This window comes from Rhodamnia argentea, chromosome 2 (genome assembly GCF_020921035.1).
Source record: "Rhodamnia argentea isolate NSW1041297 chromosome 2, ASM2092103v1, whole genome shotgun sequence".
Classification (NCBI taxonomy): domain Eukaryota; kingdom Viridiplantae; phylum Streptophyta; class Magnoliopsida; order Myrtales; family Myrtaceae; genus Rhodamnia; species Rhodamnia argentea.
The window spans coordinates 31393647-31411152 of NC_063151.1; the positions used below are offsets into that span (position 1 = coordinate 31393647).

Sequence of the window (17506 nt, forward strand, 5' to 3'; positions counted from 1 at the left end):
CAGACTTTCTCGTCTTTGAAACCAACCCACAAGTTAAGCTAGTTCGTTTTCCAAATTCTCCTCACGTTGTTCTTTCTCTAAAACTGTGCTTTCCAGATTTAGCACTGTTACTTTAGAGAAATCCCATATTAGAGAATTGATACTGTGTTGAGCAGTTAATATATCGTAATTGACCCATATCTCATTAACTTTAAGTCTTTGAATGAAAGTGGTTCTAATTAGATATGTTGACGGGCTCGAACTTGGGCCGCTTCTTTGTGATTTCCTTGAGTGAAGGTGAGAGTAGGTATTGGATTAACATTCAAGTGAGACATGGGGTCTATCTCACTTCCTATGCAAGTAGGGATCTATATCGAGGGACTTGGTTACATTACCTTTATATAACTAGCGACCTTTCAAGACCTTAATTTGATTGATCATCGACGAAGTATCACATGGGGTCTTTTGTCAGATTGAGTCCAAAAAATTTTGTCTGCCAAGTGTCCAAGCATTGTTTTTTATGTTGATTATGATCTTAGAGTGAATTCGACTAGACAAATGAAAAAGGAAAATTGTCCAATTTTTTTTAAATATAATGTACTTTTACTAATTCATTCCTAAATTTTTTAATTGTGTTAATTGAGTCCTAAGCCTTTTTTCGTTTTGACCAGCGCTGAAGTGAATAAGTTTTTAAATTTTACAAAAATTTTGATTTATTATTTAATTTTCTTTTTCCTTTCCTTTCATTTTCTTCTCTTTTCCTCCTCTTTTCCTTCTTTTTCATTATTTCATTGTGGCCAGCAAGGGCAGTGAAGGTGCCCAGCCCCGAGCAAGGGATTCCCATGCCTTGCTTGGCATGGGCAGCCCTCCCCGAGGCTGGCGAAAGGAAAAAAGAAAAAAAAAAATAAAAAAGAGATAATTAAAGAGGAAAAAGTAGACAAGAAAAAGACAATAAAATGTTAGGAAATTATTAAAACATTATTAAAAATTGTCCACATAAAGCCAACCGTGCTACGTTAGACGTTCGGCATTGATGTTCGGCATTGACGTCGCCTATTTATGGCCAAAATTATTTAAAATTTAATTGACATAATTAAAATGTTTAAGTGAATTGATAAAAGTGTAATAAGTTTAGAATTTTTGGATGATTTTTTTTCAAATAAAGACAAGCAAATCATGATATGAGAACAACTAAGAAATTCAAACGACCACAACAAAGATGACAATGAAAGACAAGTAACAAATAAAGTGGGGAAAGCAAACCGACACGATGTCAGCTAAAGTACATTATATAGCCTCGTTATGAACCGCGACATATGATCCCCCTCAGCTTGATCTGATACAAGTCGGGTATAGTATATACATGGCTCTATTATGAGCCTAGGACACGATCCCCGTGAGCTGGATTTTAGAGTAATTTGTATACTAAAGAATGAATTAAAGAGATGATCCTAATCTAGAATGACCAAAACATAGATGGATGTTTTGAAATCTTGGAGAAAAACTGGAATTATCACGTTAATCCTTAACCATCTCAAATCGGGGCTCGAATCCGATTTAGGAATTTGTATACTAAAGAATGAATTAAAAAGATGATCCTAATCTAGAATGAACAAAATATGGATAGATGTTTTGAAACCTTCGAGAAAAACTGTAATTATCACGTTAATTAATCCTTAACCACCTCAGATTGGGGCCCGAATCCGATTTAGGATGGTAAGTACTCTTGGTACTTATTCAAGTCTCACCTTAAGATATGGCATATTCAACTTTATCAGGAAAAGTGTTAAAAAAATCCTAAACCTACTAAATTTATACCAATTTAGTATTAAATCTTTTATTAACGCCAATTTAATCTCAAACTTATTATATTTGTGCCAATTCATTACTAAATCTTTTGAATTGTGCCAATTGAATCAATTCACCCAATTTTGACTAAAAATAAATTACGAGAATATCAATTGTACTACGTGACATGACTGGTACAAATGAACATTTTTAATATTATTTTAACTGATGAAGCTTAGATTGGTAGATGCCGATGTAATTGTTTTCGCGGATTTGACATGCTCGTTGCTTGCTGTTTGCAGACATTTCCATGCTAGACAAAATGGTGATCTACGACAACGAGAAAAGCGGATTGCATAGGTTTCGGCAAACTTTGACCAGCTTCCGAAGCTCTGACCTGTTTTGAGTTAATTTTTCTTGATAAATAATGATGCGCTGTGGACTTTCACACCAGGAACATCTTTCCTGATTTGATTAACAGTGCGGGTCGTGATTATAACAGTGATTTTTCTGAGCCTCATGCAGCTGATTTTGGTATCTTAACATAGTCGAGTCCAGCGAATCGAGAGAGAGAGAGAGAGAGAGAGAGAGAGAGAGAGAGAGAGATCTCCTTTGATCTCCTTGCTTATTTGCTTGCGCAACGAACCTGCCGGATCCCAACCGAGAAAAAAAAAAACGAACCTGTAGGAGACCCCTAGTGGATATCAATATGTTAGTTCTTTCAACCTTTCAATGACTGTACACAATATCCTACACCTAGATGAAACCTGCAAGAAATAGGATGGAGAATCTCATCAGAAAATGCTATGACCACTGCTGCACATATTAATAAGAAGACCGGCACCAACCTCATAATTTAATCTCCATTTGCTCTCGAGACGGCAAAAAGTCAACCTCAGTTTGCAAAGATACGACTAGCACACTGTATAAGGCACAAACAGAAATGCTATGCAAGTCAGAACCAGTGCTGTGGAGCCATATTTACACTATCTTTAAATGAAGGAATGACTCGCAAAACATTCTACTAGATTGAGGGCAAAGCATGCAATGACTTGAGCATCGTGAAGGAGAACACATCAACGAGAACCATAAAAGAGAACAATGTATACGGAAAAAGGGCACCTTTGCATGACAAATCTTTGTTATGGCCTCAACATGAAGATTCTGCAGTTCCTCCAAGACAGCGACTTCCAGACCGGAAATATCATCACCCTAGAATCGATAGAGTTGGCTTTAGCTGTAGTAACTAACTCTAGAGCACAGGCACACTGACAGGACTCAATGGTCTCGACTAATGCTAAAGACTGGTTTAGCAGATAGCTAACTTCTTCGGAAGATTTTTATATGGTTTTAGATAGTTTACCTTTAATCTGGAAATTGTACTCTCCAATTCTCTGCATCGTTCGCTTTCTTTAAGGTAGCTAGCTCTTAATCTCTCCAAAGCATTTGGCTCATTAATTTCATCAGAGATTTCATTTGACTCTGGCATTTCTCGTGAGTAGTGATCATCAAATCGAAGAATCCCATTTCTGGCTCTTCCTTGCTTGTCAGAGACAGGGAGGACCCCTTGACTCATCTTGTCATCAGCATCGTCGCCAGACTTTCTCACCTTCGCAACCAGCACCCATAAATTAGCTACCTCATTTTCCAAATTCTGTTCCCGCTGTTTTGCTTCATCCAGTTTTCTCCTCAGCTCGAATAACAGTTTATACTTTTCTGATACTGTAATTTCCAGGTCTGCCTCTTTCTTACGTATTGCATCTAATTCCCTCTGCATGTCCATTATTAAAGCTCCATCTGGTTTTCCACGGTAGTCATCAGATAGGGTGCAACAATTGCGCCTGCATGAAGCCTCTTTTGCAGCAGCCAAATCTCCCATTAGTTTTGCATTGTCAAAGGAAAGTTTAGTTACTTCGTCTGCCAAGTTACGAAGTTCAACTGCTGCTGCAGAAGCCAACTCCTTTGCATAGGAAGCTTCCTCTGCAAGCTTTTGGATCTGAATTTCAAGTCCATCCTTTTGTTCTATGAGTCTAAGCTTATCTTGTCTCAAATTTTCTATCAGTGCATCCTGCATTTTTTATGGAATAAAAAATTTAGGATGCTACAAGTTGTGTATTGTACATGATGATGCGCAAATTAAATCTGCACTGTAAAACTAAGGTGGTGGAAGACACAGAATATGTGAAGCCGATTGCACAAGAAACAAGAAAAGGACGATAAGAGTATAACTTGAGAAGGAAAGCCATAGGAAACAATGGGATAGAAGGAGAAGACCTGCATACGGACCTGGGAATTTAGAAAAGCATCATTGCCACAATCTCTTGAATCCTGGGAAAATACCCTGTTTAGGTTGATGACGCTAGTGGGAGTGTTTTCATCAAGGCAATTTTCATCATATGAGCCAATCCAGTTTACTCCTAGTAAATCTCCAGATCCAGTTTTGCAAGAGGCAGGCTCGCTCTCAGCACTATGTTTTGCACTGGCAGAACTTCTATTCAATACTAGATTGAGCTGCTGCCTTAGCATAAGGATTGTCTCTTGCATCTCAACATTCTCTGACATCTATTTCAAAGTACAGTTACCAAATAAATGGAAATGCAAAATCTTTTAAGCAAATAATGTCACACAAGGTTAGTTATTTACCTTTGTCTGCAACTGCTCCTGTAGTATTCTATTATCTGCAGTCTTAATCTGGGAAATACATTGGACGCAGACTTTGTTGACAAAATAGAATATCCTAAATGTCTATTTATTTTAAAACTATTCAGAAATTGAGCAACAAACCTCGAGCTCAAAAGTCTTCTCATTTAGCTGAGTAGTGAGCTTTGACAGAGCCTGTGCAACATGCAAATGCCACTTATTCACGAAAGCTACACGATCAAGAAAATGAAGAAACCAAAAACTAGAACAATTCTAATCAATTCTTTTCACAAGTCCACGTGTAAAGTTGGAAGTAAGGCCCACCCCTGCAGAGTTGTCCAAAAACAAATTCTAATGAATCCAGGAAGGGTGAGGAATAAGCACTCGGCAACTTAATGGAAATAGCCAAGCTTCAGTTCAGGATGAAAATGTGTAGGCAAAGCCTTCCTCTACTTCAGGTAATCAACTAAAGAGCTTTGTTTCGGGAAACCCAATAATTATATTGAAGAGAAATGTAAAAAGAAATGGCATTCTTACGGAAGCAGCTAATCATAGAAAAGTAAGAGTTACATATTGTCACAACTTCCAATCATTGCGTCCAACACTCCTTACCAATTTGCCATTGATGGCGATGTACGAAATTAAAAGGAACATAAACAGGATCGTTTTAATCCATAGGTTTGGTGACAAGGTGACACATCATTGTTGAGGACAATGGTGGACCACGAGTTCTAGATTGGGGACGAGACAAGATATTCTTTTTTCACTTAAATTTTAACTATATTATTTTTGCATTTTTTTTCCAGGTACTTAAGATATTTTTGGGAGGGGGTACTGCCCCTCCCCCCTCCCCCTCCCCTCCCAAGGTCCAATGCTGGTTGAGGATTCATAGTGATTGCTCACTCCTTATAAAGTCATAGGATTTGCTTCATTTCAGATAACTGAAAAAAAAGTGACCAATTTTGTTTGCTCTTTATATGTCCATCATTTACTAAATGTCTTGTTCAATTTAGAGGAAGAATTTTGATATAATAACCTAACAGTCAACCTTATAAGTCATCCATTTCCTTTCATTTTTAAAGGATTTATACAGTATATCCTCCATTGGATGGCTGCAATACAGTAACAGGCTGCCTTAACTCATGCCAGATGGTCAGTAAACAGGAACCCCTTTCCCCCAACCTGCTCCCACATTATTTCCCATCAGTTCGTAACTTGGTAAATATCAAATGGGAGGTGGTAACCTGAGACATCTCAATCATATTTGAAGTGTGAGGAGCGGTTTCAAGTGATCCAATCATACGCTTTTGCAAGATGCTCATCTGGAGCTTCTTTTCATGAATTTCATCCTTCAACTTCTGCATGTGTTCCTGCATCAACCAAGGTGGCCACAGAAAAAATAAAGGAAAATATATCAGATTGTTTTTTTAAGTGAAAAAAGTTCCTAGAACATTGCATACCGTAAGTTGTAAATCATCAGGATTATTAATGACTTGCTCTGACAATCTTTTAAGGGAACTGGTGGACAATGCCACTTCCCCAGCCAACATTTTGACCTGCTCCTGGAGGAGATCCATTTGATCTGTGATGGTAGTACCGCTCTGAAGAACAAACCACAGAGTAGGTTCATGAAAAAATTTCAGATCATTGACTGATTCAGTGATATGAGTTAGCAGCACATTGCAGAGAAGGACCAGAATAACCCTAAACAAGGCGCATTGATCCAATAATGCTGGAAAGGATTTATTCAGATCTATAAAACATATACTGGATTTCAATGCAGGCAATCATATGAAAAACCTGTTAAACGCATGGTAGAGAGTTTTCAAGTAGAAGTGTGTGTTTCATTTCCAAGAATAAAAAAAGGTGGTTTCCAACCATAGTTACTGTCCAATTTCATAAATCACATTCCTTTAGAATAAATACATAAATTTTACGCACTTGTTAAATGGTTCATCACTTGTAGATTGTACCTGTAGGAGCTCACAATTCAAAAAGTTCACGTACAAGTATTAAAAAATGTTTGCACCCTGTAAGATTGAATGCAAAGATACCACAAATTCTTCGTAACTTAACTTCATTGAAAAGCCACTCAGATATTTTTCAGGTGACAATCTGAGGATGAATACCCTTGAGCCATTGGGCTTTATTGTGCATCAAGTCTTCTATAAAATCTAAGTTCATTTGAAGTAAGTGCCGTCTTTTCTCCCACAACACATAAAGAGCAAATAACTGGTAAGTAAACTTCCACTCACTGGAGGAAGATGTCGACCTCCAACAGCAGCTCTAAATAGTTCACCAGCTTGAGTTCTTTCTGGAAAGGACTCCACAGCTGAAGCATCATCCCCTTTTCTGCTGAGTGATTTCCTCCGACCATCCTTGATATCACTGAACATCACTCTGCTTTGTGACGATTTTGAACCAGATGCAGGTGATCCACTGTCAGAGATCTCCCTATCAGCACTAGGAGGCAATCCTGGCAAGCTCTCAGGCTTCTGCACTCACATTTTAATGTTTTTTTAGCACACTTGACATTTCAAAACAAACGGAATGAAGCTGAAATTAATAATTGTTGCTTTTGTTACTTGACAAAGAATAAAGATGCATCGAAACGAAAACTTCCACGAAAATGTCTATCTCATTCCAACATTCAGCCTTTTCAACCTTATCAGCCCAGCCGAGAAACAAAATACGTTTCAGAAATGGTGAATCAATTGATTTCAATTTTCTTGCCAATTTAATTCATGGGATATTTGGAACTACGAGCTATCAAGACACACATCAAAACAAATAAGTAATGATTATGTCCAATCTCACCCAGAAATATTTGACCCCATCATTCTCATTTACTTTATAGGTAATAAGCATCTTAGCAATAGCTGAGGTTCAAAACCATGGCCAAGTTTTGCAGCAAATATAGCGGTTAAAGGTATGATATCAGTGAAGACATCCATGCCGTGAATTTGATGCCCAATTTTGTAGTAGATAGGGCTGGCAATTCTCCTAGAGGATTCCTGCTGTTGGATAGAGCTAAGTGATAGTACAAGGCCTGAACAGGCCAAATAATTTTTTGGCTAGGAAGGGCAAATAATAAGAACTATAAATTAAATAGAAGCTTGGAGCTTACTCTGACTTTGAACCAACCAAGCATCCCACGTTTCTTGTTTCTTTTGTAATCATTGACCAACTCATCTAGATTCATCACATCCTCCTTTCCATCAAGTGGAAACTCAGAAGCGTAGCTTCCAGCATCATCATTAATCATGTATTCCCGCTTTCTATCAGGCAAATATGCCAGCTGAACAAGTAAATTTATAAAGATTATTCTGACAAGCTGCAGATTGGTCCTCGTGATAGATGAATGAGAAGATCCAAATAATACTGTCAAGAAGAGTAGCACTTCACATTATCAAGTAAGAAAAAAAGGGATAAATACACCAGGAGTGTCATAAATTGTGTACGGTGCTCACTTGAGTGCCATAACTTTTTTTTCGCTCACTTGAGTGCCACATCAGAGTAAAATCAATCGCTTGAGTGTCACATGTGGATTTCATTATCATTTTATTATTTATTTTAAATTGATATTTTTCTTTTGCTCTTTTTCTTTGTTTTTCTTTTCTCTTGGCCGGTGAGGGTCACTGGCGACACTCGCCTAGGTGCGAGGGCCTTCGCAGCCCCGCCTCGACCATGGCCGGTGGGTGTGACTCCCCAAATGGACTTCGCCCTTCGACCTCGGGTGTGCAACGGCCTTCGCCCTTCGACCGAGGGCGCATGACGACCTTCGCCGTTCTATTGCGAGCGCGCAACGGCCCTCGCCCAAATCTAGCAAGGGTTTCATGGCCAACGAGGGTTGCCGGTGACCCTCGCCCACAAAGGGGAAAAAATTGGAAAGAGAGAGAAAAAAATAAATTAAAAATAAAAAAATATTCAAAAAATTTCAGAAAACATTAAAAAATTCAAAGATATTGTTCCGTGGTGCCACATAAGATTTGCCGGCGTTCACATCGGATTTCCAGCAAGGAAAATTGCCGATGGCACTCAAGTGATCGATTTTTTAAATTTGTGGCAGTCAAGTGAGCGATAAAAAGTTATAGCACTCAAGTGAGCGTCATACACAAGTTATGGCATTCCTAATATACTTATCCCAAGAAAGAAATCAAGCTGTGTGAAATGTTCCTTGGCAGATATACATTGTTAATCAAATACACTTTTCACCAATGATCTATGATCTTAAAATGTGGATTTAATTGTTGCATCACGCACCTCATCTTCTCCAAAAGAATGCCTCCTTCTATGGCCAGGCCTTTCTGGAAGGTTTGTTGACATGGCATTCTTAGTAGATACCAAAATGAGTTTAGTTAGTCGCTGAATTCTTCCAATTAGCGCAGCCTTAGCTTGCTCTTCCTCTTCCAATCTTGACTGCAACTTAACTTGACCTGCTTCCAGCTTTAAAATTAAAAAATAACACATAAGTAAAACCGATCAAAAACTAATGGCCCTAAAAAATGGATGTATCAGAAATATATTCGGTGAACTATGGAAATCTTCCTTTGCTTACAAGAGCCACATACACATCAGAATTATAGTTACTGACTCATACGTCATATCACTAGCACTAACACAAGCAATTGCAAAACATCATTATAAATGGTGCGTCTCTTCCTGTTCTTGTAATGTGTAGAGGACAAACCTGAAGCTTCAGATTGACAAAATCTTCTTCTGCAGATGCACTTGCATAAGGGTTTCCCATAATACCACCCTTCAATTGCTGGAGCTCTTCCTTCAAGGTAGTAATTTCCCTCTGGTACTTTTTGATAAGAGACTTCTCATCCACAATCTAGAAGAGTACAATAAAGACCGAATAAGTGCAGGTGACAAATAAACAGTGGTAGTAAGATCTGACATTTAGTTGCAGTTTCATATCAAACCTTGTTTTGAGAAGCTTTAACTTCCACGTGTTTGCTTCTATGTGCAAACTTCAATGTGTTATGTGTCTCCTCGCTATTGCTGGAGGCAGGTGTTACGGTGCAAATGAGCTGCAAAATAGTTTTATACACATGCTAATATTATCCTGACGGAATTGGAACTTTTTCTAGTGCAATGGTTTTAGAAGGTAAGAACGGACCACAAGAAATGACTGTCCACTGAATGATGAGTTTCCAATCTAAAGGAGATATGGTATTGAACTTACAGAAATCCTCCCATGGCCACTGAGAGACGATTGCAACAGACGGGTGAGTTTTGAATCCCGATAGGGAATATGAGATGGCTTTCCATCTGTTAGTTTGGAGATCACCTACAGCAAAAATAGTTCATATTCATTTATCAGAAAAAGGCATCCGAGACATACAACTGCTGTTCCCAACTACAGGTACATAATGAGACCTTCTTCAAGTGAAGAGATCGAAAAAATATATGAGTGTATTCAAAGTGTTCATTTGCCCCAGTGACCCAAACTAATGCAGGGAATGAAACCAGTGACTTCTTAATTCACCTCAGAGCATCAATTATGTAATCAGCAAAAGAGGATTCAAAGGGGGCAAATTGCAAAATCAATTTGATAAGGGTGCCTTCAGCAATATTTATCTAAGTCAAAGCATGGACAGCTAAAGAAATTACGGTATGTGTGATAATATATGAGAGACATGTAGTTAAGATATTCCGTATGGTATGTTACTCAGTGAAAAAAAAAGGGGGGCATGAAATCTCACGGTGCCAAGAGTAAGGAGACTTTTGTTTATGTATGAACCCTCTTTTCTCCTCAAGCCAGTGGTCTCAGTTTTCGAACTTTCAGATCCAGCAAGATCAATTAGGTTCTGCAGAACCAGAATTAAAGAAAAACTTAAGCGAGTGCATAAGAAAGTAGTCAGCATTTATTGTCAGCAACACACACGCGGGCACATATCAGAATGAAGATCATATCCGCTATATTATCATTGTCATCTTAAATAAATGAATAGCATGAAAGATTACCAATTGGGACAATGTAATATCCTCTTCCACTTGGTCTCCCACCCGTGGGCTGCTCTCAATTGTCTGTCAGAATACATTTAGCTTAGCACTGGACCAATAATTGCCAATCAATTGTAGAAGCTGCTTCAAGATTCCTCATTCATTACGGGAAATGCCGTGTAAGTCTTAAACATAGGCTTTTAGACAGATTGTCTAATTATATGGAATCACTTTATATTGTACTACTCACAGTAATGTGCTTCTTAAGCTACTTCCTTCCCTCGGGTCAAAAATCATTCCTCATAAGAAAATATAAGTACGGGTAAGGAGACATCAGGGCCCTAGAATATCCATTCCCTTGGGGCCTTCATCCACAATTAAATCATCAATTCATGATCTCGACTTGACCACAGATTCAATCTTAATCCAACAGAAGTGATTGAGGCATACACAAAAGAGACACAAAATAATCAAAACTTCTAAAGGAAACCATGCACCAAGTAATCAAGATAACTGATGTACAAATTCCACATCATAAATATGTTACGGGAAGTGTTAAAGAATACCCCTCAGGCACTTGTTAAGCCTCAATGAATATGCTTTGAATATACAAAATTGTCTATTTAAAATAATTATTCTTATACTGTGCAATTTATCAATTTTGAAACTCCCTTGAAAATTGTTTTGTCCTTTTATGGTTAGCTTAACTAGTGTCCTGGGAACACTTGTTAACAAAACCCAATATTACATCAGTTAATATAGTTGCGGCTTACTCCACAAGTTAAAAATTTCATTCTCAGCAGATCATTTTACTATGGTGTCAAGCCTAAATTAAAGTGCCAGGTGAGGATGTTCAGATCTCAATTCCCAACTAAATAAGCAGTAGTGAGCGAGTGTAGGATCTCCTATTCTTGCCCGGGGCATTCCCCCCTCAAAACTAATAATTCACAAACACCAATCTTGCACAAGTCAGCAGAATTACATGCCAATGAACAAGACAATTTCCATTACATGAAGAAAAAAGGTTTCACTTCAAATAAGCTCTTGATACATTTGTAGTTCTAGGAAAGATTCTCCTGAGAATTGACTGGATAGTCTATATGAAGGTACTAAAAAGAAGAGATTTTATGTTGAAACTACAATTACCAACGTGAAAATAGTGTGGCTTCGACTGCTCAGAAGATTGAAGTTATTAGAACCCACATGTCTGTGCTCTGCAAAATTATAACGCATATGTTAGAATGAGCTCAGGAACAGAAGGGAGGGAGGATTATCAATTCTCACGAAATCAAGCGGCTGACATCAGTTGCAACGTTATACGGGGAAATATTAACTATTCAGAACGAAATATAAACTCAAGGAGAAGATTGTCTATGAAGCTAGAAATCATCTCATCAAATTAACACCAACAAGGGAAGGAAAAAAACCAGGAAAAGGGCATAAATGAATGAAAATACTATATAAGATCACAAGAAAACAAGCTTACCTTCTCCAGATGCAATCAAGGAAAGAGCATGAGCGGGGGACAACACAACCTCCTCCTTAATTCCCTCAACATAGGTACCCTGTAGCAGGCCACAAGTTGAATGGGCGTTGAAATGCTATGGTGAAGGAAAACATTAAGTGCAAAGCTTCCCAATTCAGGGAGCCATTGTTTGAAGGAGGCAAAAAAAAAAAAAAAAAGCCCTTTCACTGAAGCTTGCTGAAGAAGAAAAATCATGCGTTGCTTCACAAATTGGAGATGGGTTAAATGTCTTTACAGACTCTACTAAGCTAACTTGTCTTTTGAGGTTTCCTGCTTTATATGATTCACTCTGAACTAAGTTAAGTACCTTCCTTATATAGCAAAATCAAAGAGAGATTACATGCAGCCACATATATAATGAAGTTGATCAGTAGATCAAGTTTCAAGATCTATGCACCCTCTAACTTGTCTCACTCGCACAGAGTATAGAAAATCATGTTGAATTATGAGATACGTAGTCAAGTATTTTGCACGACTGAGTAGTAAAAAGCCATTCCATAGGAAAATTAGGATTTATATGGTGAAAATTGAAATTTCTTGAAGCATTTATTAGTATCATTGGAGGAAATCACTTAAAATCTTTCATTAGTGTCTGTTAAAGTATCCAAAACTAGAGCTAACTGCATAAAATATCAACAGCTTCATCTCTAGAGGACAATGAACCTGAGCATCCTCCCGGATTCTAAGGTTCTGGCCAGTTGGATCGAGTAAGTCATTAATCACCTAGATTAACCAAAATAGAAGTAATCAATAACCTGATAACAAAAATACCGGAAAAAGCAAAAAGCAGATGGAGAAGAATCAATCCAGAGAAAAATAAAAGAGACTGTCTGAGACATTTTCTACTAATTGACAAATAAATTACATTAGTCAATATCCCTCACATGCAATGGATGAATTTGGCAATGCAGATAAAAGTAAAAAGAAAGGAGAAGAATGAAAAGGCTCATCCCAATAGATGGATTATTGATGTCTAGCAAACCATAAATCCACACAAATCGCCCATTCAGCAGATGTTTTCCACAAAAAGAATGATAACAATACTTAAAGGCAGTCCAGGAAAGAAAGATCAGCATAGTCACAGCATCAAAGAAGCTCAGCTCCACAACATGCTAAACCGCTGATCTCCTAAAAGCAACCTAAATGTTAAGTACTAACAACTAGACAGAAGCCAAAAGAAAATCACGACTAAAATTATCTGCTCGAGCTATGTTAGTTGTTGAGCTTTTCCAAATGTGTACAAAGGGAAACTGTTAATCATTCTCAAGATTTAAGTGCAGCAGAGTTGGAGTTCTAAAGAGAAATCAAATCCTAGAACTAACAGCAGACGAGCAGTGAAAAAGATCTCTGGTACTATGGAACTGTTTCTCGAGACAACCTTCCCGCGGTAACAGTCATTTATTCATCGACAACACTAACCCATCAGTACTATCTCATGTTCATCTCCCAATTTAATACATGGCACTATTTCACTATCTTCATGGCCAGAAATTACAGAAGATTAGAATACCTTGCCTTCCACGAACAGCAACTTTTGGAATCCCATGTGGACAACAGATTTAGCTTAGAAGTAGATCTGGATAAGGCCTAGGATCAGCATTACCATTTTATGGTCTCCTAGAATAACATGGTCATGAACTCATTAACAACTAACTTCATCTGAATGTACAGAGGAGTAATATTTCTAACAGGTGTCCTACTGTTTAGTTCTTCCCAAGACACTGGCAACTCAGACTGCCCTTTAGAGTCCATCTAACAGTATTTCCCATTCAATCCAGAACTGGCAGGCTCCATGAAAGTGAAGATCAAGTCTTCAGTAATCAACAGCGGTTAAAGAGTACATCGGTTAAGTAGTCAGGATTCCCTCCTGATGTTTCCCTTTAAATAATTGACAAAATGCTTAAATATTAATGCACACAACTCTCCTAGTCCTCGGATCAGACAAGACATGCATCAGGTAAATGCAATCATAAACTAAAACCAGTCATCTTGAGTCTTTCAATCAATAAGGAAAGTAAGAAGGGGATATAAAATAAGCTTTGAGCAAGAACAAAGGGAATTACTTTCTTTCTGTGGACTGCTTTGAATTGTTCATACTTGAGATTTAAAGTAATAAAAAGAATCACCATAGTGGCTAAACTTAGTATATATTAGTCATGATAATTATTATACCATAACGCAGAATAATCCAATTAAGTTGAGCTGACCTCATTATAAATCTCTAGATATGAAACGCGAAGAAGAAACTCTCGTCCGGGTGTCCGAAAAGGGCCACAAATGATTAGTAGAGAATTGCAGATCGATGTCAAATTATCAAACGAGGAAAATTCACCACCTCTTGTATAATGCCAAACACATCCTTCACAGCCAAAGGGATTATCCCAGGTGATTTTTGCTCCCCCTTCAAAGACAAAAAGATAGTAGTTGGTCAGTTTGCAAGCACATAAGTATCCTAATCACATGATGCACCTTCATTAGTCAACCAAGAAACTATCACTTTGATTCGCACGATGTCGTCAGAAAAAAACAAGTTTCGATATAAATGATGCCAATGCCATCATCGATATGAATACCTCTTTCATTTCAAAACCGAGTCACAATAAAGAAAACATTATTTTTCCAACAGATTAAAATGCCTCTATGGCTTTCCAGACCACACTTAGAACAGGTTGATATAGTTAACCTAAATTTAAGGACCATTGACTGGGTTTTATATTTATTTCCATTAGAGAGAACTTGTTTCTGAGAGAAAACCATGTTTTGCATATCACTTGTAATAAATTAAACGATTAGCATAACAAGGTAGAATTTGAACACATTAAATCAAGTGAAAGATATATCATAAAAGCTAAACAAGATGCATTAACAGTGAGGACAGTGAAGGCAAACAGATGCCATTCATGTACTCTGTCCATCTCAAGAAACTATTTCCATCATTTGTTGCTAACAAATTTGTGAAGTACTAGTTCTCACAAAACGAGATATTGCCTATCAGTAATAATCACAAGCCATCTGGAGAAGTGATAAAAACATTTGAATAGAAGTGACATGAATATTATGACTTACATGCATAGTATGAGTTTTCCCACTACTAGTTACGCCATATGCAAATACAGTACCTGCACCAGAATGGAGAAACTAAAGCTAAGTATTATCCGTGCCCCGCAGTGACCACTCATTGTACAAGAAACTCACCGTTGCATCATATCTTACAAATCACTGCAAGGTACACCAAACTTAAAGGTACTAAGTACAACTAGGAGGTACACTTATGCCAAACAACTGGTCCAAGAGAAGAAAGTAAACTTCCACCATACACCAAATCAAAAGGGACAACAAACTAAATGAGCAGGGACAGTAGCTAACGTTCCTACTTTAGGCAGAAAATTACCAGCATATGTCCTATCATGATGGCTACTTTTGGACAGATGTAAAATAATATCATTATAAAAAGACATTGCATTTCCATTATGTTCTACAGCGTTTCTTCCTTAGGCAAGCTATTATCTCACCTTTTACGTCAATTCTCTTATTTACTTTCCAGAACAGACAAAAAAAAAAAAAACCATGTCAAGCAAAGAAAAAGACAACTACCGGTCATCCCTTGCATAGCACCGCTGACAACATGCTGAGCAGCAACATCATAAACATGGCGTGTTGTTGTTGCTGGACCAAATACTCTATCTGCAAAACCACCATAGTAACGGCTCAGATAAAAAGAGTCAATTTTCACTCGTTTTATTTAAAATCCCAATTCAAATGCTAGGAATCCATAGTGAGACTTTACATTTTATCCTTGCTGAAAAATATTCTAGTGGTATAACCGTTATAAAAGTGGTTCCAGCATGCCAAATCAGTGGGAAAAGTCATATGATCCTTAATAACCTAGCTTCAGGTGCAGCCACCAGTCCACCATCCATAATCTACAACTTAGTCGATCATGTGGATTCCATTGTGTTGGTGCACCGTTAATTGTGTTTAAAAGATATATGCAGCAACTAGCAATCCCACAGCATAGGCTTATTCAAGCTAGTTTGTCGAAGACCACCCAACTCTTGGTAACTGCTTCGAGAAGTAAAAGATGAACTGAACTAACCGAAGCCATAGGCAATCGAAGGATTGTATTCGTTCCTCACAGAGTACTCCCCATCTGCATACCATGCCACCTCATCTCCTTTATTAATCTCCCTCGGACTGCCCAAAATCAATCCACATTTCCAAAATCAGAATCAGCAAAAAAAAAAAAAATGATCACCATCAACTTGCAAACATTCCTGTAACTCAGAAAAAGTCAACTCCCGGAGAGAAAAAATAAACACGCGTTTGACTACCTGAGGGGACGAAACCTCACAGTCACGGTGACGTTCTCCTTGGACTTGCTGAAACCCGGCCGTTCGACGCTCTGCGAGGTCGGGCCGGCGTTCTGCTTCGGGGTCACCGACGCCGCCGCCGGAGAAACCGAGGCCGGCTTACTAGCCGGCCTCGACGACGACGACGACCTGCCCGAGGAAGGAGTGACCGGACGCTTGGCCGAGGCCGGCGGAGGAGGAGCCGCCGCCGCCGCCGCCGGCTTCCGCGACCGGAACGGCGAGATTGACGAAGCGGAGGATCTCTGCGACCTGGAGCTCGAGCCGAACATCGCCGGAGAATGTGCGAGCTTCACACATGAAGAGAGAGGGAGAGAGGGGGAGAGAGAGAGAGAGAGGAAAAGGAGGAGGGGGGGCGGGGAGGAGGGTCACGACGAGGGAAGGGAGGTGCTTTGCTCCCTCCAAAAACCAGGGCTTAACTTTATTCGTTGAAGCTTTGAAATGTCTGAATGTCGTTTTCGGCTTTGGCTAGTTTTTCCCCCTCGTGCGAGCGCAAAAAGACGGTTTTGTCCCTGCGTGCGTCTTTTCGGGTCAAGTACGAGTTCGGATAGCTTGGGTGGGTCGGTGCGTGGGTGACTCGGGACCGATTCGGACTTCGGAGATTGGGTGGGCTTGATTATCTTAATTCGGGGCGGCCACCCGATTAAACCATATTGTATTGTGATTTTCTGCGTGAGACACAAGCTTATCTAACAACCAAACCTAAGAAGTCAATCATCCGTGCTCAAAATCAAGCTTTTGACTTTCTGCCTTCTTGAACAAAACTAAATTAAGGTGCTTTTTATGAAACAAACGCCAATATGACATTACTCTCAACTTGTAAGAATGTATCGATTCCACCATTCCTAAACTGTTCAAGGTTTGAAATCTAAGACATGAATGAACATAACATTCCAATCCGCCTTATCAAGAATTACGGATCCTACTGCCAAGCAGCTCCTATCTTGATAAACCAATGAAAAAATGACAGCTATGGGGCTATTTTTCATGTAAATCTTGAGTTGACATTCTAAACATTAGGAGTATTCCATTGCGAAGTGTTTGTGATTGCGTCATTATTTGCGCTATCAACACGCATGATGAAAATACCATTAGACACATTCCTCGTTTACCGTAAAAAAGAGGCAAAAATCTCTTCATATTTATTTTTTCTCATTTAGTAAAAAAAAAACATCTCGGCAATTATACAGTTGAACATGACTTTTTTCGAAATTTATGTCAATTGTCCTATGCTACATCTTCTGCAAAGGCAGGG

The 17506-nt window shown here is 38.6% G+C and overlaps 1 protein-coding gene across 2 annotated transcripts; it reads right to left on the reverse strand.

Moving 5' to 3' along the window:
• Window positions 1-1992: 1992 nt before the first annotated feature.
• LOC115730726 (kinesin-like protein KIN-7C, mitochondrial) lies at window positions 1993-16701 on the reverse strand. Of its 2 annotated transcripts, XM_030661363.2 has the most exons (27): window positions 16216-16701; window positions 15981-16078; window positions 15479-15568; window positions 14951-15003; window positions 14220-14285; window positions 14092-14145; window positions 12548-12607; window positions 11846-11924; window positions 11506-11573; window positions 10381-10443; window positions 10119-10223; window positions 9599-9703; window positions 9336-9443; window positions 9098-9244; window positions 8671-8853; window positions 7535-7705; window positions 6663-6902; window positions 5868-6008; window positions 5652-5777; window positions 4552-4602; window positions 4411-4458; window positions 4042-4329; window positions 3131-3835; window positions 2890-2979; window positions 2616-2689; window positions 2449-2534; window positions 1993-2413 (listed from the first exon to the last, which is right to left on the reverse strand). In XM_030661363.2, the coding sequence occupies exons 1-25, from the start codon at window positions 16521-16523 to the stop codon at window positions 2663-2665; spliced, it is 3474 nt and encodes a 1157-aa protein (XP_030517223.1). In that variant the 5' UTR covers window positions 16524-16701; the 3' UTR covers window positions 1993-2413; window positions 2449-2534; window positions 2616-2662. The 2 variants fall into 2 exon arrangements, with proteins under 2 accessions (XP_030517223.1, XP_048130623.1); XM_048274666.1 differs by lacking the exon at window positions 2449-2534 and having other exon boundaries at window positions 1993-2425; window positions 2562-2689; window positions 4054-4329.
• Between the last annotated feature and the right edge of the window lie 805 nt (window positions 16702-17506).